This window comes from Heterocephalus glaber, unplaced genomic scaffold, assembly GCF_053883595.1.
Source record: "Heterocephalus glaber isolate CG9 unplaced genomic scaffold, H.glaber_assembly_v1.0 deba00001444, whole genome shotgun sequence".
Lineage (NCBI taxonomy): Eukaryota > Metazoa > Chordata > Mammalia > Rodentia > Bathyergidae > Heterocephalus > Heterocephalus glaber.
In genome coordinates, this window is record NW_028258297.1 from 17,243,777 (window position 1) to 17,268,022 (window position 24,246).

Sequence of the window (24,246 nt, forward strand, 5' to 3'; positions counted from 1 at the left end):
AGTTAGGTGCACTAGTGTTTGGTGCATAGATATTTATGATTGTCATCTCTTCCTCTTGGATTCTTCCCTTTACAAGGATGTAGTGTCCTTCTTCATCTCTCTTAATCAGTGTTGGTTTGAAATCTACTTGATCTGCAAAGAGGATAGCTACTCCTGCTTTTCTTCGGTTTCCTGTCACATGCAGTATTGTTTTCCACCCTTTAACTTTCAGTCTATGAGTTTCCTTTTGAATTAAGTGTGTTTCTTGTATGCAGCATATTGTTGGATTTTGCTTCTTGACCCATTCTGCCAGTCTATTTCTTTTGATTGGTGAATGGAGACCATTAATGTTGATGGTTATAACTGAAACATATTGACTTGTCATTGCCATGACTTTTTCTTTTTGTTGGGTTCTCCCCCTTTACATTTAATTTCTTGTCATGCCAGATGGGTTCATTCTGCTTTGCTTCCTGGGGTTGTGATCCTCAATATCTGTTCCTAGAATATTGTGTAAAATTCTTTGGAGTGCTGGTTTGGTATTCACGAAGTTCCTAAGGTGCTCTTTGTCATGAAAGTATCTTATTTCTCCATCCATTTTGAAAGATAGTTTTGCAGGGTCCATCAATCTGGGTTGGAGGCTGTTTTCTTTTAGGGCTTGGAATATGTCACTCCAAGCTCTTCTTGCCTTGATGGTTTGTGTTGAGAAGTCTTCTGTGATTCTGATGGGCTTTCCTTTGTATGTGATTTGTTTCTTTTCTCTCACTGCTTGGAGAACTTTGTTCTTCTGTTGTGTTTCTGGAATCTTAACAATTATATGCCTATGTGTAGATTTTTTTTGATCAAGGCTAGCTGGAGTCCTATATGCCTCACTCATCTGTATTTCAAGTTCTTTTCCCCTGCTTGGGAAGTTTTCTGCCATTATTTCTGTGAAGAGATTTTTTATGTCATCTGCACTCTCTCCTGTTTCTTCATTGAGCCCAATCAGTCTTATGTTATTGTTTTTTGCATCATCTAGCAGCTTCTGGATTGATTTCTCGTGTTCCCTTGTAATTTTGAAGCAATTTTTCTTTTCCTGGTCACTAATTGCAATCTTATCTTCTCTATCTGAAATTCTGTCCTCACATTGGCTCATTCTGCTGTGTAGACTTTCAATGGAGTTTTTCATCTCCTGGAAATGTATTTTCATCTGTTTTATGGATTCCATTTTTTTCTTATGTTGGGATTCCATCATGTTCCTCAGGTCCTCTCTAGATTTGTTAATCATGTCTTGCAGTAGGGGCACAATTTCTCCTGTTATCTGAGAAAGTATTTCTGATTTCATTTTTTCCAGATCCCCTTTTGTTTCCAGTTCAGTGGGTCCAGGTGGTTGAGTATCAGAGTGTTCCATCTCATTTCCTTTTGGGGTTGCTGTAGGTGATCTGGAAGTCTGGTTTTGAGACTTATTTACATGTTTTCTCATTTCGACTGGGGCGCGGTGTTGTTAATGCCTGCATGGATTACCTCCTCTGAGCTGGGTGTGGTGGGACAGGGGCCGGGAGTGGTAGGGATGGTGACCCAAAAGCCCTTTCCTGTGGGCTGGGAGCAGCCAGAAGGATGGTGGCCAGGAAACCCTTTCCTCTGGACCAGGAGCAGTGAGATGGTGGCTCAGAAGCCCCTCCCTCTGGGCCAGTAGCGGTGGGAGGGATGGTGGCCTGGAAGCCCCTTCCTTTGGGCCAGGAGCAGCAGGACAGAAGGTGGCCCAAAAGCCCTTTCCTGTGGGCTGGGAGCCGCAGGAGGGATGGTGACCGGGAAGCCCCTTCCTCTGGACCATGAGCAGTGGGATGATGGCTCAGAAGCCCCTACCTCTGGGCCAGGAACAGTGGGACTCAGTACCTTGGTCTGGTGGTCTGGTGTCCTTTGGGTCTTTGTAGTGTGGAATCAGGTGGCTGCCTGTCTGCCATAGGGTGATTTGGTGTCTTCTGCGTGTCTCAGGACCTCGTTAGGGCATGCACAGACCTGCCTGTCTGCAGCGGGCTCTTCATACATTTTTCTTCTATTATCTTTATCCAGTTTTAGGATTAGCACAATGTTGAGTTCCTAAAATGAGGGGAGAAATGTTCCTTCTTTTTTCTGCTTTAATTGTTTGATATAATTTATCAGTTAAAATGTTTATGAGCCTGCTGTTGTCATATAGGTAGGTTTTCAAGCTAGGAATATACTTTCTTTAATAGGTGCTATTCAAATTTTATATTTCCTCCAGAGTTTGTTTCATTAATTTGTCTAAGTTACTTCTTAGAAGTTGTCAAATTTATTTCCAAAAAGATTTTTGTAATATGCCCTCTATATCCTTTTAAATTCTGTAAAATCTGTGGTAATTTCTCCTAGATCTTGATATTGTAATTTAAAAAATGTATAACTGATATTGTGTAACAGGAAGAAAAGGTCTAAAAGAACAGGGGAATTGGGAGGGGTAGGAGAAGGGAAAAAAAGGAAAGGAAAAAATATGAGAAGAGGAAAAATATGGAAACAAGGTCTGTGCAAATAGGGAAGGGTGGAGGGGATAATGGGAGGGCAAGGGAAGGGGAAAAAAATAAGAACCAAGAGACTCATGTAATGGTACAAGATCCCAATGATGAATGTAACTGTATTGCATACCTAAAATGTACCAATGAAGTTAATGGGGGAAAAAAACCACATTGCCTGAGACCCCCCAAATTCAAAGACCCAATTCAAAAATGGCCATCTGAAATGAACAGACATTTCTCAGACAAAGAAGTAAAAGCAGCAAATAAACATATGAAAAAATGTTCAACATCACTGGTCATTCAAGAGTTACAGGTGGAAACAACACTGAGATTCCACCTCATTCCAGAAAGAATGGCTGCTATCAAGAAGTCAACCAATAGCAAATGCTGGCGGGAGTGTGGGGATAAAGGAACCCTTCTCCATTGCTGGTGGGAGTGCAGACTGGTGCAACCACTGTGGAAATCAGCATGGAGATACCTCAGAGAACCAGGACTAGAGTCCCATTTGACCCAGCTATTCCCCTGCTGGGTATCTTCCCCAAAGAATGAAAAGAATCATACCACAGCAATATATGAACACCCATATTCATAGCGGCACAGTTTGCAATAGCTAAGCTTGGAAACAGCCCAAGTGCCATCAACTGGAAACTGGATAAAGAAGATGAGGTTCTTTTATAAAATAGAGTACTACTCAGTCATAAAGAATGAGAAACTAGAGACATTTATAGCTAAATGGGTGCATAATGAGGCCATACTCTTAAGTGAAATAAATAGGACACACGTGTAAATACCGAATAGTTTCTCTAGTGTGAGAAACTGAAAGTGTAAATAAGGATTAAAATGAATAATTGATCATTTGAAATAGGAAGAAAAGGTCCAAAGGGGTAGGGGTGGTGGGAGGGGAAGGGGAAAGGAAAAAAATTATGAGAAAGGAAAAAAAAATGGAAATGAAGTCTATGTAAATAGGGAAGAGTGGAGGGGGTGAAGGACGCACAGGTAATGCGGAAAAAAATAAGAACCAAGATACATCATGTTCAGGTACAAGCACTCAATGATAAATGTAAACTTATTGGATACCTAAAATGTACCAATAAAAGAATTTAAGGGGGAAAAAAAAAATCCACATTGCCTGATCCATCCATTGTCTTCAACTCTCCACTGTGTCCTCTCTTTGTCCTTGGGAAAAACACTTTTATGTCTCTCGTTCCTATCTGTCTGTCTATCTATCTATCTATCATTATTCTATTTTAATATATATAAAAATAAAATAAATATTATGAATGATTTAAAATTTGTATATGTAAATAAAATAATTATGTGATTTTTTAAAAATCCACAAACAGCTTCCTGGCTGATTTTCTGTTTTTCCTTTTCTTTTCAAAGCCCAACACTTTGAAAAAATAATAAAAATTAAAGGTTTCCTTTTTACCTCCCATCTCCTTCTCAACTATAATATATCTAGTTTCTGTCACTCATGAAATAAAATCAATTTCTACTAATTTACTTGTAATGGATTTTTTTTTGGTACCAGGGATTGAACTTGGGACCTTTCACTTGTGAGGCAGGCAGCAGCACCACTGAGCTAAATCCCTGACCCTGTAATGGATATTTTTATTTCAACTTCCTAAATTGATATTTTCAGTACTCGTTTATTTTTTCTTACTTGTGTTATAAACATCTAAACTCAACAAGTCCAAATCCAGGCTCGTCATCTTACCCACAAACACCCTTTATTCCATATATTCCACCTCTTGATAAGTATCCTTACCTTAATTTAATTATTGACTAAACTTCCTCAGATTTTGTTTGGGGAAATGATTGTCTCTCCATTGTCAATAAACAGTTTTGAGGGCTATATGATTCTTGGTTGATAGAATTTTTCTTCAGGACTTTTATGGATCATTCAATTCTCTTCTGGCCTGCAAGATAACAACTGAAAAGCACACTGAAAAGTTCATGGAATATAATTGCTTGGATCTAACAGGTCCTTGTGAAAGGCTCATGCATTCAATGGTGGAGATTTGGGAAACTATTGGATCACAATGGCTCTAACTTCATTAGTGGATAGATCCATTCATGGGTTCATAATTTGATGGCATTATGGGGAGGTGATGGAAACATAGGAGGGGGAAACTGGTTGAAGGTACTGGGTCATACAGATGTGGCCTTGGGGGCAACATCTTATTCTCAGACTCCACATCTGTGGCTCTCTTCCTTACCATCACGAGGTAAGCAGTTTTGCTTCATGTCCTTTTGCCATGAAGTTCAGCCTTACCACAAGCCCAGAAGCAAGGGAGCTGGACTGTGTATTGTTTTACAGTTTATTTGTTGGTGGAAGGATAATTTATGGCTTCCTATTCTGCCATTGTGCTATTGCCTCATGTGTTCTCTCACAATACTTAGACTGCTTTATTCTTACTGAACACTCATTTACACTTGATATATAGCATCAGCATATTCCTCTTATGTGTGCTTTTAAGGAAAATATAGCATAAATAAAATGGTTAAATATACATTACACACTCTTAGAGTCTAACTTTTCTAAGTTGCTTTTAAACTCATATTTTCATTGTTATATTTTTCAGCAGTTTCATCTTTTGTGCTGACAACAGAGTTGTAAAAGCAGGTTTCTGGGGTGGGGTGAAGCCCTTCTACTGGCTCTGAGTATTTCCTACAAAATGTTTAAATTTTCATTGCTGGTACTTTCTTGACCTCAGTAGATGGTATTGATAGATGTTTACAGATGACCATGCTAATTCATATATGAGAATTCATTTCCATGATTTTAAAGTCATTTTCAGGAGTAAATATGCAAAGTTGCATTTTTTCAATGATGTTGTCAGAAAGGCTATGGAGTTTATTTATACAAACTCTGGCTGTGATAACATCATCATGACTGGTTCTTGGACAACAGCAATTGTGAAATGCCATCAGATGTTAGACTTGTTCCAATTCAGATGTTAGACGTGCCAATTTTTGAAGTGACAAAACATGAAAAGAAGAAAATAGCACCTTAGAATTGATTCAATATAGTTTACTTTGTTCTTCTATGAAAAAAACACTCATTATCAATGTTGTCCAGCACTTACTCTATCTCAAAATCATTTTTGACTGGCTTTTCTAATTATTTATTCTAGACAGCATCAGAATAACTCCTCAGGATGCTCGCTGGGTTGGTGCTTGGTGGCTTGGTTTTCTTGTGTCTGGACTGCTCTCCATCCTTTCTTCCATACCATTCTTTTTTCTGCCTCGAAATCCAAATGAACCACAGAAACAAAGAAGGAAGGCTTCAACATCTTTGCATGGGCTCAAAACAGATGAAGAAAAAAATCAAACAGCTAATTTGACCAATCATAGTCAAGATGTTACTATTACTGGTAAGTATTTTACATTCATAGTCTACACTGAAATGTTAAGACCAATGGGAAGGGAGAGTGAGTATTTCAAAATAATATCACATTAAATAATTTGGAGTTAGCTTTCTGTGAACTAAATTTAGCTGATTATATTTCCGAAATTCCTATTAATGTTAGTATATATTTCCTGAGCATCTAACAAACTGAATAGAATTAGGTTTATGGCCTTTATCCTGGAGAAAACAGCCAAAGGCTAGAAAACCAGTTCTATAGAACCCAGAGTATACTCATTTCAAAATTATGTTGTGTAGAACATTAGTGAGAGTTAAATGAGCTATAATATTTCATTAATTCACTTAATGAACAGATTATATGAGGTACCCTACTGTGCCTTAGTGACAGAAAATTGCCTCTGTTTTCCAAGAATTTACTATTCTTTCCAAGAATTTGCTTGCTGGTGAGAAGTACAAATACGGAGACAATTACAGTGAATTGCCTTAATGACTGTGGGGTCTAGTTAAACTTAACTACTCTCAAGCATAGACTCAGGAATTAGAGCAAACTCAGGAAAATTTTCTCAAAGTCTAGGTAATTAGACTAAAGTTATTTTTTCTTGGTAATTGTCCTGAAAAATATTGTTTCCAAAAATATTCAAAACTGAAGTAGAACCACAGTAGTAGTTGAAATACTTGGAGTGATTAATGTGACTCAAGATACCTCAGGTAAGGCCTAGGAACCAGTGGAGAACCGCTGAGAAGCAATAATCCTCCACAGCCAGAGAAAAATAGTTGAAATAATGAGGTCTCAACAGCAGTTCTGAGATTTGGGAAAACGGGTAAAATAAATGCCAAAGCAATCCCCTGCTTAAACCCTGGGCAACCTTTTGAAGATGACATTTCATGAGATTACACATTCTCAATTACTGCCCAAGTTTGTCCTCCTGTCAGTTCTTCAACTTATTCCCTTTCTTCTTCTCTCTGTCACTTAAACCCTAGAATAATGGTGTATTAGAGATAGCTTGTATTGGCTCACAAAAGAAAATCATTAAGCTTCCAACTATATTAGGAGCTTGAAATAGGCCATGGCAGGAGAATTGATCACTATTTATTACTGTGGAAATTGTGAAATACTACAAAGCAGGACTTGTTTCCCCACGTGTCATTTTAAAAATATTTACCAAGATACTACCGTGTTAGCAGTTTTTGAAATTTAACATATACATTAATATAATAGTGTACCAAGAAATTTTCATTTTTGTATATGTGATGTTTCTACTCTGCCATATCCAATCCGTAAACATTAGGGGACTGCCTAAAACTTTAAGAACTAGGTTTGACTGTGCCAACAACAAACAATAACAACAACAACAAAGAATAGAAAGGAAATTGAAGATGCAAAAATAAGACAGTTATAAACATAAGGTATATTATCAGTGTGTTTGTAGGACAGTGATCTAAAAAGTAAAGAGGACTTTAGTTTTACGCCTATTAGGAATGGATGAAATAACTAGGAGCACATAGTCAGAAGGAAATATATTAAAATTATTTTACATGCACTGGAGGAAAACTCATAATAAGTGGTTAGAGAGAAGCAAAAAAAAGAAATCATTAATGAGATAAAAATTAAGATCTCTCAATGCTCATCTATCTCCCAAAAACTTTATCTGGTTTTTTCCTCGGTTAATTCTGATACTTCCTCCTGCTTTTCTATGTGGTTCCTTCCACATTTAACTCCTGTTACAACTGGTTGAACTAGTAAATACTGACAACACATAATTTCTTCCATGGGCAGAATTTATGAATTTTTTACATACCTGTTTGTAGACAGATTATTTTACTATTTTCTTGTCCTAATATCACTTGAGACACAATATCATTGTTCTCTGCCTTACCTTCTTACATTTTAAGACAGGTGATTTATTATACTGCCATGTTTATTGAAGCAGAAAACTCTATACCAGATCACAAGATATCTGAAGCATTATACTAAATTGAACTTCAAGATTTTTAAACCTCAGTGGTCTTATTTCTGTGAATTTTGGATTGTGCTTATAATTTAAATTTCTACTTAATAATTATTAACATAACAATGATGTGTACTGATAATTAGAAGACACATTGCATGATGGGTTAGCTTGTTCCTTAGACACTTAGAATATTGCCTGGTACCCAACTGAATGCCAAATCTTTGCTGCATGAACAAATAAGTAAATTAATATGTATGCAGCTTATGGTAGAATGCCAGGAATAACCAAATATTGTGAGCATAAAGCACATTACAAAATAGTACATAGGGAGAATTTAAACAGGATACAATTAACAGAACAAATAAATACCAATATATGAATGAGAAATAATGAAGGAATATATTTCAAAATTTGGCAGTAGGATTTCAAGGTACTCTAAATTTCTGTTATGTATTTATATAATTTCATATTTTATATAACATTAGTGGTTATTATATTAATATGTATTTAAGTTGCTTTATAATCATAGTATCTTTATGTTTATCATTTTCAGGTTTTTTAAAGTCCATGAACTGCCTCCTTAACAATCGCCTATATGTTTTGTATGTACTTTATACATTGATACATATCAGCAGTTTAATTGGAGGATTTACTTACCTTTTCAAGTTCATAGAACAACAGTTTGGTCAGACAGCATCTCAGGCTACCTTTCTTATGGGTAAGACATATTTCTTACCTGTTTTGTGATAAGTGAGGTATAATGAGTAGTTGTATTCCAAATGACAATTTATCGTGAATATGATTTTATATTTCAGAAAATAACTCCCATATGATTTCTCAAACTTCACTGAATTTGTCAGTCATTATTCTGGCCTTGAAGTTGCAATTTATGTTATAGGAGTTCCTAAAGGAAAAGTTGCATGTTGAATGGGACATTTATACAGTGTATCTATATAATTAGATTTAGTAATTTAGTGTTGAGATACTAAAATTGTTTCAAAATGTGGTCAATATAATTCTATAATTCATGGACTTTGAAATAAAAAATAGGGCATTGATGTTTTCAAAGATGGCTTAGTTACTTTTATCTCATTGCTAAGACAAAATACCCTATACCTACAGGTTAAGGGAAGAAAGGTTTAACTCAGTTTGCAGAGGTTTTAATCCATAATCTGACTGGCTCCGAGGCAGGGTGGCATATGGCAGAGGGGCAACAGTGGCAAGACAGCCAAAACAGTGGAAGACAGCAAAAGCAACAAGGGACTTTAACAGCATCTTTAGGCCCCTTTTATCCTACCCAGATTATTCAGGGTGGGTAGCACTTACACCCTTAATCCTAATGCCCTTGAGGCTAGCATTGCCCCGTGAATCAATTCCAGTGTCACACACTGTAGATCCAACTACCTCCAAAAAAGCCCCATCCATGACTGCATGAGGCTTTGGGAAGACAGCTAAACACAAGCCACAACAAAAGATGAAACAGTTTTAAAAACACCATCAAAATATGAAAGATTAAAAACAAATATAATATTTTGAATTTTATGGTACAATGTCTATTTACAATGGCATGTTGAAATCTACATATTAAAGAAAAAATTTTATATCATTCTTCCCACAACTCCATTATTGTGGAAATACTGTAGATACTGACTACATATTTAATGAATTAAATATTTATTGTGTTATGTAACTAGATCATAAGTGTACAAGAAAAAAATAAGTTGAAAATGATTTTCCTAAATTACTGCACCAGGATTCTGTAATTCTGTTTGAATTTAAGATAAAGTTTAACTGTCAAGATTAAGTTTTGACTTCCCATAAACCATCCAGAATTTTTTGTTAGAGGAGTCTTCTTTAATAACTATATAGGTAAATGAAATAAAAAAGTTATGAGGGATCAAACATTTTAAATGCAGTATATTGACCTATTTGATCATCTGTATATATGAACATGGAATAGATGTTAATTCAATTATTCAACTATATGAGAACACTTACCCACCCAGGGGGAAAATTGGAGTGGGTTTTTGAATGCTGGGATTCTTCATCTTGAAAATATAAAGGATTTTAGATGATAGGAACAAGTATCCTAAGTGGAAAGATTGTATATTTTTGTTATTGTTTTCCAGGATAAAAAAACATCCCTTATAGAAATAATCTGTTTAGACACAAATATTATCTGATCTTTGTACTTAAAGAAACTAAGCCTTCGTTTTGGGGAGGAAGAAATTATTTTTGTCTCTCTGACACTGTTTCTCTTCTCCATTTTGACCTTCCACCCTTCTGCTTAAAAAGAAATATGAGTGGATGAATTGTGTTGATATATACTGTGCCAGATGTAATATATTGTGTTTATATGTAAAAGCATGTCAGAAAAACTACGGTCATATAATTACAACGTATGTAATTACAAATTTTCTCTCTTTTATTTCTAGGACTCATAATCCTACCTAATATGGCAGCTGGAATAGTTTTAGGAGGATATCTCATTAAAAAACTGAAATTAACCATAGTTGGAATTGCCAAGTTTGGATTACTTACTTCATCCATTAACATTGTGTTCCAGCTACTATATTTTGGTCTAATCTGTGAAAGCAAATCAGTTGCTGGCCTAACTTTGACTTATGATGGGTTTGTATATAAAACTATATCAATTTCATAATATGTTAACTATCCAAAGAAAAGACTCTGGGAAATTAGGGAAGAAAACAAGTTTAACTAAAGTTTCTTTTAATTGAAAGAATTTTTATTTACCAATTTGCCAAATTTACATTTCTTCAGACCTGAAACATTGATTTTTATTTCTTCTTTAGATACACCTGTAAAAATCGCTTCTTGGCTTTTTGGCTAAGATCAAGTGTAGAGACACCTGTAACAATAAAATCTATCACATATGGAGGTGGTTACAAAATGGGTACTTTTATCCCCATTTTATTGATGTGGAAAGTAAGGCTTGCAAAGTTGCACAGATTATATACCTAACAATATCTGAACATAATCTGACTGATTCCCATTCAAATTTAGAGTTTTTGACTCTAAAACTTTTATTCATAACAATTGAGCTCAAAACTTTTAGTCTTAACCCCTAAACTTGAATGCATCATGATTGTAATATAAGTGATATTCTCCAAAAATGATTGAAAGCCTTTTATATAGTCTACTTTAGTGTTTACAATCTTTACAATCTTTATATGAGAACATTTGCAGATAGTTTACTAAATTCTTATTTTTTTTCAAAGCTAATACTGTTTTTTATATGGTTTTCATTATAAATATAATTACAGGGGCCGGGAATTTAGCTCAGTGGTTCCCAAGTTCAATCCCCGGTACCCTCCCCCAAAATAATAAATAAATATAATTACATATCCTATACAAAATTTCATATTAGATTTGAGAACCTTTGCTTATTCACTACTATCACATACTATCAAGTATTCCTAGTACTTTAGTCTACTCCCAAGCAATGGCCAGACTCCCATACAAACTGACATCTACTGAATACAGCTAACAACTTGAGTTTAGGAAGGATTATATTCAAGCAAAGATCTTTGGACCATAGTTCAATTACCAGGTATATTAGGACTACTTACTTTTAAGTTCTGAGTTTTCAAACTCTAGGCTCTCTAAGTTGTCAATTCTAACTTTTCAGTCTTCTCACACTTCCTTTTTTAAACGTCATTCTATTCTAGGAGGCATGCCCAGCTAATCCTGATTTACCTTCCTGTTTCTTCTTATTCCTGACAGTCTTTGATTATTCCCATCCACTGTCCCTGCTTTAATAAATCTTAACACAGCATACCAGAACTTTGAATTCTGGAGATAAAGAAACTTAAAAATCACACAGCCCAACCTTCTTATGGTCCTTTCTTTATTACTTGCAACACAGAGAAATAGTATTCCTCTCTCCTTTCTATTCTTCACTCCTCTATCTTCTATTCCTCTGCTTCTTCCTCTTCTTTATTTTTATATTTCTCTCTCATACATTTCCAGACTTAATCCAGTGACATCTCATGCAAATGTACCACTGTCTTATTGCAACTCAGAGTGCAATTGTGATGAAAGTCAATGGGAACCAGTCTGTGGGGACAATGGAATAACTTACTTGTCACCTTGTCTGGCAGGATGCACATCTAGAAGTGGCAATAAAAAGTCTACTGTAAGTATTAGTTTTACTTTTGCTCTTCTCCATAATCAAGGCCATAGGTTACATTTAACAATCACTTATCAAATCTGCCTATAAGTAATGTCCCCAGTAAAAATGATACAAGAAAAAGATTGCAGCATTTTCTGTCATTGTGATGGCTGTGATGTTGTGTACAAAAGTCTTTAATTAAAAATCCTGCTGTGGGACTCAATCAGGTTTCTCTGTTGCTTGAATTCTAATTTGAGATTACCTCATTATTTTTTACTTGAGATTGTAAGCATATGACCTTTTGGAATATGAATGTACTTAAAATCTCTGTAGAGCATCTCATTTTACTGAAGTATATTATTTCCACTGAGTTGGAATTACTTTGCCCTTCAGAAGTTAGAGAAAAGTCCTGAGTCAGTTGACTGTCAGCACTACATGCCTCATTAGGACAATGATGTATATACAAAGGTGTATTCAAAACAATCTTCATATAATTTTGAATATAGATTCTGATGAGTTTAACTCTGTCCACACCACTCTTTTGTCTTTCCAAAAGTAATCCAATGCATCTTCCTGCTTACTTAACTACCCAATTCTTGTCTTCTGATATTTATTTCCTCAAAGCTGGCACTTCTCCTAGGATAATTTAGTATCTTCCTCACGCATTGCCAACATACACCATAGAATGCCATTTTCTGCTCCAATCAAAATATTGCTTTCCATGTAAACTGTGGGTTCTCCCTTTATAGTGTTGCCCATACCACCAATCTACTCAGAACCTCACAATTGGGTAACCATATCCTGAACCCAATCCTGTTACCAACATTAGAAATACAACCAGCTATGAAGATTGGGCTCAGCACGCCCTTCCATGTTGATTTTCAAATAGTTTTCGTCATTCCCTTTTCTCTGATCCTAAAAATGGTACTTTGAAAAGGCATGGTGAATTTTGAAGAGCAAAGAATTCTACATTCTCTGAAAGTGCGCCAGAACTTTAATAGAACTGTACAAATATGGCCTAAAGAATTTCCTTAAAAGCTCATCCCTAACTTTCATGGCTATAGTGATTTCACTGAAACTGTCATTTAATTCATGTTCCCACTTCACTCACTGATGGAGGCCTGGAAGAAACATGATACTAGAATCATTGAGAGGGTTCTGTCTACCACAGGTACATCATCATCTGAATAATTTGGGGCTACTGCAAAGGCCTTCTAAGAAATTCTTAGTAATAAACTGTCTATTCTCATATAAGGTTCTTTGTACTCAAGTTTGGTTTTCTCGGCCTATATGCTTGTTCAATAAACAATTCTTCCACATTATTCCTAGTTGAAAAAAGTAGGAAAGTAAAGCTTTGTTGAAAGCATAAAAGTATGGATTTTTCCTTAATTCCTCCTGCAGTGACTGGGCTGTAGCATTAATAGATTCAAGGTGAACTTCCATAAAACATCAGTTTAGCCTAAAGTTAGAACAGAATTGACTAAAGGCATTTGTTTTTGTTTGTTTGGTACCGGGTATCGAACTCGGAACTGCGCTTTCGAGGCAGGCAGAGGAATCACTGAGCTAAATCTCCAGCCTTAAAGGCATGTGTTTATGTAAACTACTTGCCTGATTAAATCTCCACGATCAAGTGTTCTTAAATTTTCTCTCTTTGTGCTTTGTTGGTTTTGGAAATCGGTTGTGTTGAATTTCTCTAATAATACTAATATCATCTATTTTATTACCTGTAAGTATGTTCTTGGATATTATTTTTGCTTTCCAGAATAGAATTACAGCACCCTTGCCTGGCTTCATTTTCCCTTAGTAGCATCCTATTCTGATGGGCAGCTTCTTCCCCTTTTAAAAAATTTTGTTGATTCCTTCTCTGGGTCATCCCTCTGCAAGGCCTTTCTCCAACACTTAGTTGAGATTGTTAAAAAGAACAGTTAAAAAATAAATAAATAAAAACAAAAAGAACAGTTTAGTACATTATAGAAATGAAAAGAGGGTAGAAATATACACAAAAATGTATATGAATTAAAAATTATACAGTTTTAAACACTAACTTATTCAATTCTTTCTTAATTTAAAATTAGAAATGATTTTAACATTAAAAATGAATTATATTTTCTTGTCTGCAAAGGAATCCAGGGAACTATTTTGCCTTTCAGCTATTCAGCAAGATATTTTTAGACTTTCTAAAAAACTGTAAATTTTTTAGTTTAAATAGATGAGATTTACTTAAGTATAATGAAATATATTTATAGTTCTACCAGAGTTTGCAAATTTATTGTGTAATATTTCAAAACTGTATTTTTTAGGTGTTCTATAACTGTAGTTGTGTAGAAGTATCTGGATTCCCCAGCACAAATTTTTCAGCCCATTTGGGTGAATGCCCAAGAGATGCTGGTTGTAAAAAGAAATATTATATTTATACAAGCATACAATTTTTGCTTGCCTTTGTCGGAGCATTGGGAGGCACTTCATTTATCATGCTCATTGTGAGGTAGGTATGACTTTTAAAAATATTTTCATGTTATATTAGGCTATAAGCATATTTAGTGATGTATATACTTTTCACATAATACTTGCAATCCAAATTCATGTCTTTGTACATTTTAATTAATAATATTCCTTCATAGGATTATTGTTATACTTAGAATAAATAATAACATTTTGCCTCTCATTCTTCGATTATGGAATCTAGATTCCATGCTTTCTCCTCTTTCTAAGAATCTTAAGACACAGACTGACAATTGCCTCAATTGTCAAAGAGTCACTATGACTCCAAAAAAAATATTTTCTTGTGAGTTGTCTTCCACCCTGATTAGCCTGTCAGGGAGATTCATTTACTAATTTCACTGAAAGAAAATACTTGTGCATTAGATTTAATTTTGAACCTCAGTCAATAATCATAATCCTAAGCTTTCTTCCACTCACAGAATGGCGTTTCACCTAGTCTCTCATAATATTGGTGTAGACAAAAGAAAAAATATGCAAAAAGAATAAATTTTTTCCTTATTAGTTAAATATTTTAAAAAGATACTATGCTTGATGAAGAATATTCCGTGGTATGTAAAATAATAAGGGACCTGTTGCTACTCATGTTCTGCTAAATATAACAGGAAATATTGGCCAGAGACAAATAAGCTTGAAAATATACATGTAAAATGTTCTTGATAATAATCAGGAAAAAAGATTGTTATTAAATCAAACAAATAGAGGGAGGGAGAAACACAAAAAATATGACATTTGATTCAAAGATCAAAAGACCAAGTAGCCAAATGAGGGGCTATTTAGGGTGAAGGTCCAGGTGCCAGTGTCCTCAGGCAGGAAGGGGCTAGAATTTTGGAGGAATGAATAAAAGTGTTGGTTGGCACACACTGAGAGGGGTGTGGAACAGATTAGCTCCACTGAAAACATGTAAAGACTTGGATGTAAATCTTGAGTTATATAGGCATATAAGTATGGTGACCTGTTTAATATCTAATGTCTTTAAAACTACATAGTTGATTATAATTTTTACTATCAGCTAACAGAAAAGGGAAGAAAAGTTTAAAAGGTTGTCAAAATGAGTATTGACCTGTAAACTGAGACTACAGAAATTTAAATTCTACTCTGACTCCTAATCTTCCTAAATTACTTACACTAAGCTATTTCACAGATAGAGCTATCTTCATGTTAATATAAAATGCCTCCTCTAATAGAGAAACTTTGTTCATTGCCAAATTAAAGATTCATTAACTTACAGAAAATCACCTCAGTCATACTAGCTTGAATCTCAGTATTTCTTAAACTGTCATGAGCGTTTTAGAAGATATTGTTTTATCACTGATGATAGTTATCTATGATTTTGCTTAAAAAGTAGTTAAGTCAACATTACTACTTTTGAAAAACATTAACCTCTTGCCAATGTTTCATTGAAAAAACTTTTGTGAAACTGAGTGTAGAATGAAAATATGCACATGAGTCTATTAATGATTCTTCAGTGTTCTCATCATATGGCTATTACTAAAGTGAAGCTAAGCAGGAATGGCGATATGTATTCATTCAGTATCTATTTCATGTGTCAGGCATAGATGTGTGGTTATGATGCAGCTGTTACCAAAAGCTTGATTTAGCTTCCACTTTATTTGTGTATGTGTGTGTCTGTATGTGGTGGTTGCATATAGGAGAAAAACAGTAGTAAGCAAATAAACATAATAAGTAAGGTAAATATTGCACACTAGAAAGAAAAATAAATCACAGAAGGCCAGTAGAAACAGTGAAAAGGCAGTTAAGCAGTACTAGTCCAGATATTGTATATTGAAAAACATGAAAAGTGATCTGGATTGAGAGATGAATTGGGAGAGTCCAAGCCATACTAACATGGTGACAGAGAAAAGCAATCCAGGCAAGCATACAGCAGAAGCAAAGGCCCTGAGATAGAGCATGCTCCATATGTATGAGATCAGGAAAGGTTTGAGGAAGAAAAAACTGAGAAGCACAATGAGAGAGCTAGCATAGTCCAGATCATGTGGGACACAGTCAAGACTTCGGAGTTCATTCTAGTATACTAGGAGGCCCGGAGAGAAACTGAGCATGAGGGTTGCACTGCTAAATTATCTAATTAGAAGATTACTTTGGCTGAAATTTCAAGAATAATTTGGGGTGAGGCAAGGATAGAATCAGGGAAAACAGAGGGTTCTGCTATTGTCCACAAGAAGGGGCTTGACTGAGAAAGGTGATTTATTTTTTTAAATTAATTTTATTGGTACATTTTTGTATATAATTTAATTAAATTCATCATTGGAAATTTGCACCTTTACATCATATATCTTGGTTCTTATTATTTCCCCCTTCCCCTGCCCTTCCTTCAACCCCTCCACACCTCCCTATCTACAAAGACTTTGTTTCCATTTTTCATTTTCTCATATTAATTCCATTCCCTTCTTTCCTTTCCCCTACTCCTCCCACTTCCTCCTCCCCTTTAGACCTTTTCTTCCTGTTTCACATTATCAATTATACATTTTGATTCTTATTTACACTTTCAGTTTCTCACAACAGAGAAACTAGGCTACTTACACATGACTATCCTATTTATTTCACTTAAGAGTATGGCCTCAATGTGCATCCATTTAGGCATAAATGTCTCTAGTTTCCTATTCTTTATGGCTGAGTAGTACTCCATTTTATAAAAAAAAATCACAGCTTCTTTATCCAGACTCCAGTTGATGGGCACTTGGGCTGTTTCCACTATGCCACTATAAATGTAGGTGCACATATATCCCTGTGCTATGATTCCTTTAATTCTTTTGGGAAGATAGCCAGCAGGGGAATAGCTGGGTCAAATGGGACCTCTAATCCTAGTTCTTTGAGGTATCTCCATACTGATTTCCACAGTGGTTGCACCAGTCTGTACTCCCACCAACAATGGAGAAGGGTTCCTTTTTTCACCTGCATCTCCTCCAGAGTTTGTTATTGGTTGATTTCATGATAGCAGCCATTCTTTTTGGAGGGAGGTGGAATCTCAGAAATGTTTTCATTTGCATCTCTCCAATGACCAGTGATATCGAACATTTTTTCATATGTTTATTTGCTATTTCTGCTTCTTTGTCTGAGAAATATCTGTTGGTTTCAGGTGCCCAATTTTCGATTGGATCTTTAAATTTAGGAGGCCTGATTTTTTTAAAGTTCTTTATGTATTCTAGATAGTAGACCTTTGTCAGAGGAACAGCTGGTAAAAACTTTTTTCCACATTATGGGTTGTCTCTTTACTCTGTTGGTGGTTTCTCTTGCTGTGCAGAAGCTTTTTAATGAGAAGAGATCCCACTTGTTGATTCTTTGTGCTAGTTCATGTGCAACTGAGGTTTTGTTCATTAAATCTTTTCTTATGCCAATGTCTTCAAGAGTTCTACCTAACTCCATTTTATAAAAAAAACACATCTTCTTTATCCAGTTTCCAGTTGATGGGCACTTGGACTGTTTCCAAGCTTTAGCTATTACAATCTGTGCCACTATAAATATGGGTGCACATATATCGCTGTGGTATGATTCTTTTCATTCTTTTGGGAAGATACCCAGCAGGGGAATAGCTGGGTCAAATGGGACCTCTAGCCCTAGTTCTTTGAGGTATCTCCATATTGACTTCCACAGTGGTTGCACCAGTCTGTACTCCCACCAACAGTGGAGAAGGGTTCCTTTCTCCCTACACTCATGCCAGCATTTGTTATTGGTGGATTTCATGATAGCAGCCATTCTTTCTGGGGTGAGGTGGAATCTCAGTGTTGTTTTCATTTGCATCTCTCAAATGACCAGTGAGGCTGAACATTTTTTTCCTGTTTATTTGCTATTTCTACTTCTTTGAGAAATGTCCGTTCATTTCAGATGCCCATTTTTGGATTGGGTCTTAAATTTGGAGGTCTGATTTATTTAAATTCTTTATAGGTTCTAGATAATTGACCTTTGTCTGAGGATCAGCTGGTGAAAATTTTTTCCCATATTGTGGGTTATCTCTTCACACTGTCGGTGGCTTCTCTGGCTGTTCAGAAGCTTGTTAATAAGAAGAGATCGCACTTGTTGATTCTTTGTTCTGATTCACGTGCAACTAAGGTTTTCTTCATAAAATCTTTTCTTATGCCAATGTCTTCAAGAGTTCTGCCTAACTTATCTTGCAGCTGGTTTAGTGTTTCTGTTTTAATATTTAGATCTTTAATTCACTTTGATTTTAGTTTAGTGCATGGTAATAGATATGAGTCTAGTTTTAATCTTTGGCACATTGAAATACAGTTTTCCAGCAACATTTATTAAATAGGCTATCTTTCTTCCAATGAGGGTGGTTGGCTCCTTTGTCAAAGATGAGGTGGCTGAGTATGTCTGGAGTTGTTTCTGCATCTTCTAATCTATTCCATGGATCCTTGGGTCTGTTTCTTTGCCAGTACCATGCTGTTTTTATCACAGTAGATTTGTAGTCTAGTTTCAAGTTGGGGATTGTGATATTGCCAGCCATGTCTCTGTTGTTGAGAATTGCTTTTGCTATTGTAGGTCTCTTCTCATTCCAAATGAATTTTTGGATTGTTTTCTCTAGTTCTGTGAAGTATATTGTTGGAATTTCAATCGGGATTGCATTAAGTCTATATAGTAGTTTTGGAAGTATGGTCATTTTTACTATATTGGTTCTTCCTACCCAGGAACAAGGGATGCCTTTCCATTTTCTTATATCCTCTTCAATCTCTTTTTTCAGAGTGCTATAGTTTTCAGTGTGGAGGTCTTTTGCTTCTTTTGTTAGATTGCTTCTTAGATATTTCATTTTTGTGGATGCTATTGTAAAAGGAATTATTTCCCAAATTTCTCTCTCAATGGGTCTGCTATTTGCATATAAGAAGGCTATTTTTTTTTGAGTGTTGACCTAGTATCCAGCTACTCTACTGAATCTGTCAATTAAGTCTAGAAGTCTTTTGGTGCAGTTTTTTGGGTCTTCTATGTAAAATATCATATCATCATCAAATAATGACAGTTTAACTTCTTCCTTTCCTATCTTTATTCCTTTTATTTCTTTCTCTTTTCTAATTGCTGTGGCTAATGTTTCCAGAACTATATTGAATAGGAGTGGTGATAGTGGGCATCCTTGTCTTGTTCCTGATTTTAGCGTGAAAGTTTTCAGTTTTTGACCATTTAGTATGATGTTGGTTGTTGGTTTTTCATAGATAGCCTTAATCAGGTCGAGATAAAGATCTTCTATTCCAATTTTCTGTAGCGTTTTTCTCATGAATGAGTGTTGGGTTTTGTTGAATGCTTTTTCTCCACCTATTTAGATGATCATAAGTTTTTTGTCCTTGGTTCTGTTAATATAGTGTATTACATTTATTGATTTATGTATGTTGAACCATCCTTGCATCCCTGGGATAAATCTGACTTGGTCAGGGTGTATGATCTTTTTTTTTTTTGGTTCCGGGGATTGAACTTGGGTCCTTGCGCTTGCGAAGCAGGCGGTGGAACCACTGAGCTAAATCCCCGGCCCCTATGGTGTATGATCTTTTTGATGACCCTCTGTATTCTGTTTGCCAGTATCTTGTTGAGGATTTTTGCATTTTTGTTCATTAGGGACATTGGCCTGTAGTTCTCTTTTTGGGTTTGGTCTTTCCCTGGTTACTTTGAACACTTGCTTCCAGGAATGAATTTGGAAGCCTGCTTTCCTTTCAATTTCCTTGATGAGTTTAAAGAGTAATGGTGATAGTTCTTTAAATGTCTTGTAGAATTCATCAGTGAAGCCATCAGGACCTGGGCTTTCTTTGTTGGTAAATTTTTTATTACATTTTCAATTTCACTCATTGTAATTGGGATGTTTAGAATTTCTATATCTTCTTCATTAACTTTGGCAATTTGTATGTATCTAGAAATCTGTCCATTTCTTCTGTGTTTTCCATTTTATTAGAGTATAGGTTCTTGAAGTAGTATTAATGATCCTCTGGATTTCTGCTGGGTTTGTTGTAAAGACTTCATCTTTTTCATTCTTAATTACATGGATTTGGGCCTTTTCTTTTTTTAAAATTTTCTTTCTTAAATTCTTTTATTGGTACATTTTAGGTATGCAACCCAATTACATTTCTCATTGGGAACTTGTACCTTTACATGATGCATCTTGGTTCTTATTTTTTCCCTGTTCCTTGCCCACCCTTCCCTATTTACAAAGACTTTATTTCCATTTTTTTCCATTTCTCAGCATTTTTCCTTTCCCTTCTTTCCTTTCCCCTGCCCCTTCCACTACCCTTACCCCTACCCCTTTGGACCTTTTCTTCCTATTTTGCATTACCAATTATTCATTCTAATCATTGGTACATTTTAGGTATACAATATAATAACATTCATCATTGGAAATTTGCACCTTTACATAGTCTCTCTTGGTTCTTATTTTTCACCCTTGCCCAGCCCTCCCTTCAACCCCTCCATTCCTCCCTATTTACAAAGATTTTGTTCCTATTTTTCCATTTTCTCATATTAATTCCATACCCTTCTTTCCTTTCCCCTACCCTTCCCACTTCCTTCCCCTTTGCCCCTTTTCTTCTTATTTCACATTACCTATTATACATTTTAGACCTTATTTACACTTTCAGTTTCTCACACCAGAGAAACTATTCAGTATTTATACATGTGTGTCCTATTTATTTCACTTAAGAGTATTGCCCCAATGTGCATCCATTTAGCTATGAATGTCTCTAATTTCTCATTTTTGATGGCTGAGTAGTACTCCATTTTATAAAAAAACCCACATTTTCTTTATCCAGTCTCCAGTTGATGGGCATTTGGGCTGTTTCCAAGTTTTAGCTGTCACAAACTGTGCTGCTATGAACATGGGTGCACATATATCACTGTGGTATGATTCTTTTAATTCTTTGGGGAAGATCCCCAGCAGCAGGGGAATAGCTGGGTCTAATGGGACTTCCAGTCCTAGTTCTTTGAGGTATCTCCATACTGATTTCCACAGTGGTTGCACCAGTCTACACTCCCACCAGCAGTGGAGCAGGGTTCCTCTTTCCCCACAGCCCCGCCAGCATTTATTATTGGTTGATTTCATGATAGCAGCCATTCTTTCTGGAGTGAGGTGGAATCTCAGCATTGTTTTCATTTGCATCTCTCCAATGACCAATGATGTTGAACATTTTTTCATGTATTTATTTGCTGTTTCTACTTCTTTATGTGAGAAATGTCTGTTCATTTCAGATGCCCATTTTGGGATTGGGTCTTTAAATTTGGGAGGTCTGATTTTTTTAAGTTCTTTATAGATTTGAGATAGTAGACCTTTGTCTGAGGAAGAGCAGGTGAAGATTTTTTCCCACAAAATGTCTCTTCACAGTGCTGGTGGTTTCTCTTGCCATGCAGAAGCTTTTTAATAAGAAGAGATCCCACTTGTTGATTGTTTGTGCTAGTTCACGGGCAACTGAGGTTTTGTTCATAAAATCTTTTCCTACACCAATGTCTTCAAGAGTTCTACCTAACCTCTGTTCCAACTGGTTCAGCGTTTCTATTTTAATATTTAGATCTTTAATCCATTTCAATTTTAGTTTAGTGCTCGGTGAGCAATAAAGGTCTAGTTTTAATCTTTGGCAAGTTGAAACCCAGTCTTTCCAGCACCATTTATTAAAGAGGCTATCTTTCTTCCAGTGAGAGTGTTTGGCTCCTTTATCGAAGATGAGATGGCTGAGTGTGTCTGGCATTGTTTCTGCAACTTCTAATCTGTTCCAGTGGTCTTCAGGTCTGTTCTGTTTCTTTGCCAGTACCATGCTGTTTTTATCACAGTAGCTTTGTAGTATAGTTGCAAGTTGGGGATTGTGATACCCCTTACCATGTCTCTGTTACCTAGAATTGTTTTTACTATTCTGGGTCTCTTCTTGTTCCAAATGATTTTTTGGATTGTTTTCTCAAGGTCCCTGAAGTATGCTGCTAGGATTTCCATTGGAATTGTATTGAATCTATATAGCAGTTTTGGAAGTATGGCCATTTTCACTATATTGATCCTTCCTACCCAGAAGCAGAGGATGTCTGTCCATTTTCTGATATCATCTTCAATCTCTTCAGAGTGCCATAGTTTTCAGAGAAGAGGTCTTTGATTTGTTTTGTTAGGATGATTCCTAGGTATTTCAGTTTTTTGGATGCTATTGTGAAAGGAATTATTTGCCCTATTTCTCTCTCAGTGAGTCTGTCATTGGTGTAGAGGAAAGCTACTGATTTTTTGTGTGTTGATCGTGTAACCAGCACTTGACTGAATTTGGTTATTAAGTCTAGAAGACTTTTGGTGGAGTTCTTGGGTCTTCTATATACAGTATCATGTCATCTGCAAATAATGACAATTTGACTTCTTCATTTCCTATCTTTATTCCTTTTATTTCTTTCTCTTGTCTAATTGCCTTGGCTAATGTTTCCAAAACTATATTGAACAAGAGTGGTGATAGTGGACATCCTTGTCTTGTTCCTGATTTTAGTGTGAAGGATTTCATTTTTTGACCATTTAGTATGATATTGACTGTTGGTTTTTCATAGATGGCTTTCATCAGTTTGAGGTAGAGACCATCTATTCCAATTCTTTGTAGGATTTTTATCTAAATGCATGTTGGATTTTGTCAAATGCTTTTTCTGCATCTATGGAGATAATCATATGGTTTTTGTCCTTGGCTCTATTGATATAGTGTATTACATTGATTGATTTGTGTATGTTGAACCATCCCTGCATCCCTGGGATGAATCCCACTTGATCAGGGTGTATGATCTTCTTGATGATCTTCTGCATTCTATTTGCCAGTATCTTATGAAGGATTTTTGCATCTATGTTCATTAGTGAGATTGGCCTATAGTTCTCTTTTTCGGTTGGGTCTTTCTCTGCTTTGGGGATCGAGGTGATGCTTGCTTCAAGGAATAAATTTGGGAGTATTGCTTCCCTTTCAATTTCATTGAAGTGTTTAAACAGTAGTGGCAGCAGTTCCTCTCTAAATGTCTTGTAGAATTCAGCAGAGAAGCCATCAGGACCTGAGCTTTTCTTAGTTGATAAGTTTTTAATTATGTTTTCAATTTCATTGGTTGATATTGGGTTGTTTAGAATTTTTTAGGTCTCCTTCATTCAACTTTGGTAATTCATACATATCTAGGAATCTGTCCATTTCTTCTGTGTTTTCCATCTTCTTGGCCTATAGGGTCTCGAAGTAGGTATCGATGATCCTCTGGATTTCTGCTGGGTCTGTTGTCATTTCACCCTTTTCATTCCTAATTGCATGGATTTGGGCCTTTTCTTTCCTTTTCCTGGTAAGGTTGGCTAAGGGTTTGTCCATTTTGTTGATTCTTTCGAAGAACCAACTCTTGGCTTCATTGATTTTTTGTATCGTTCTCTTAGTCTCCATTCCATTGATTTCTCCTCTGATCTTTATAATTTCCTCCCTTGTATGAGCTTTGGGTTTGTCCTGCTCTTCTTTTTCAGAAGCTTGAGGTTCAGCATCAGGTTGTTTAATTGGGCGTGCTCTGCTTTCCTAATACGTGTATTCACTGCTGTGAATTTTCCTCGTAAGACTGCTTTCATTGTGTCTCAGATTCCAGTATGTTGTATTGTCATTGTCATTTAATTAAAAGAACTGTCTGATTTCTTCTTTAATTTCCTCTGTGACCCATTGGTTATTCAGATGTGTATTGTTCAATTTCCATGTGTTTATGAAATTCTTGTGGTTTCTTTTGCTATGGATCTCCAATTTCATTGCACTATGGTCTGATAATATACAGGGGATAACTTCATTTCCTTTGCACTTACTTAAACATGTTCTATGCTTGAGTATGTGGTCTATTTTGGAGAATGACCCATGTGCAGCTGAG

At 35.8% G+C, this 24,246-nt stretch overlaps 1 protein-coding gene across 6 annotated transcripts in view; it reads left to right on the plus strand.

Annotated features, from left to right (window-relative positions):
• Positions 1 to 24,246, plus strand: part of LOC101698204 (solute carrier organic anion transporter family member 1B3-like) — a 143,084-nt gene that overhangs the window by 44,702 nt on the left and 74,136 nt on the right. For all 6 annotated transcript variants that reach the window (XM_087214036.1, XM_087214040.1, XM_087214035.1 and 3 more), the window contains exons 8-12: positions 5,621 to 5,860; positions 8,359 to 8,523; positions 10,241 to 10,436; positions 11,796 to 11,961; positions 14,238 to 14,422. In XM_087214036.1, coding sequence (XP_087070162.1) covers positions 5,621 to 5,860; positions 8,359 to 8,523; positions 10,241 to 10,436; positions 11,796 to 11,961; positions 14,238 to 14,422 — 952 coding nt within the window. The remainder of the gene's footprint in view (positions 1 to 5,620; positions 5,861 to 8,358; positions 8,524 to 10,240; positions 10,437 to 11,795; positions 11,962 to 14,237; positions 14,423 to 24,246) is intronic.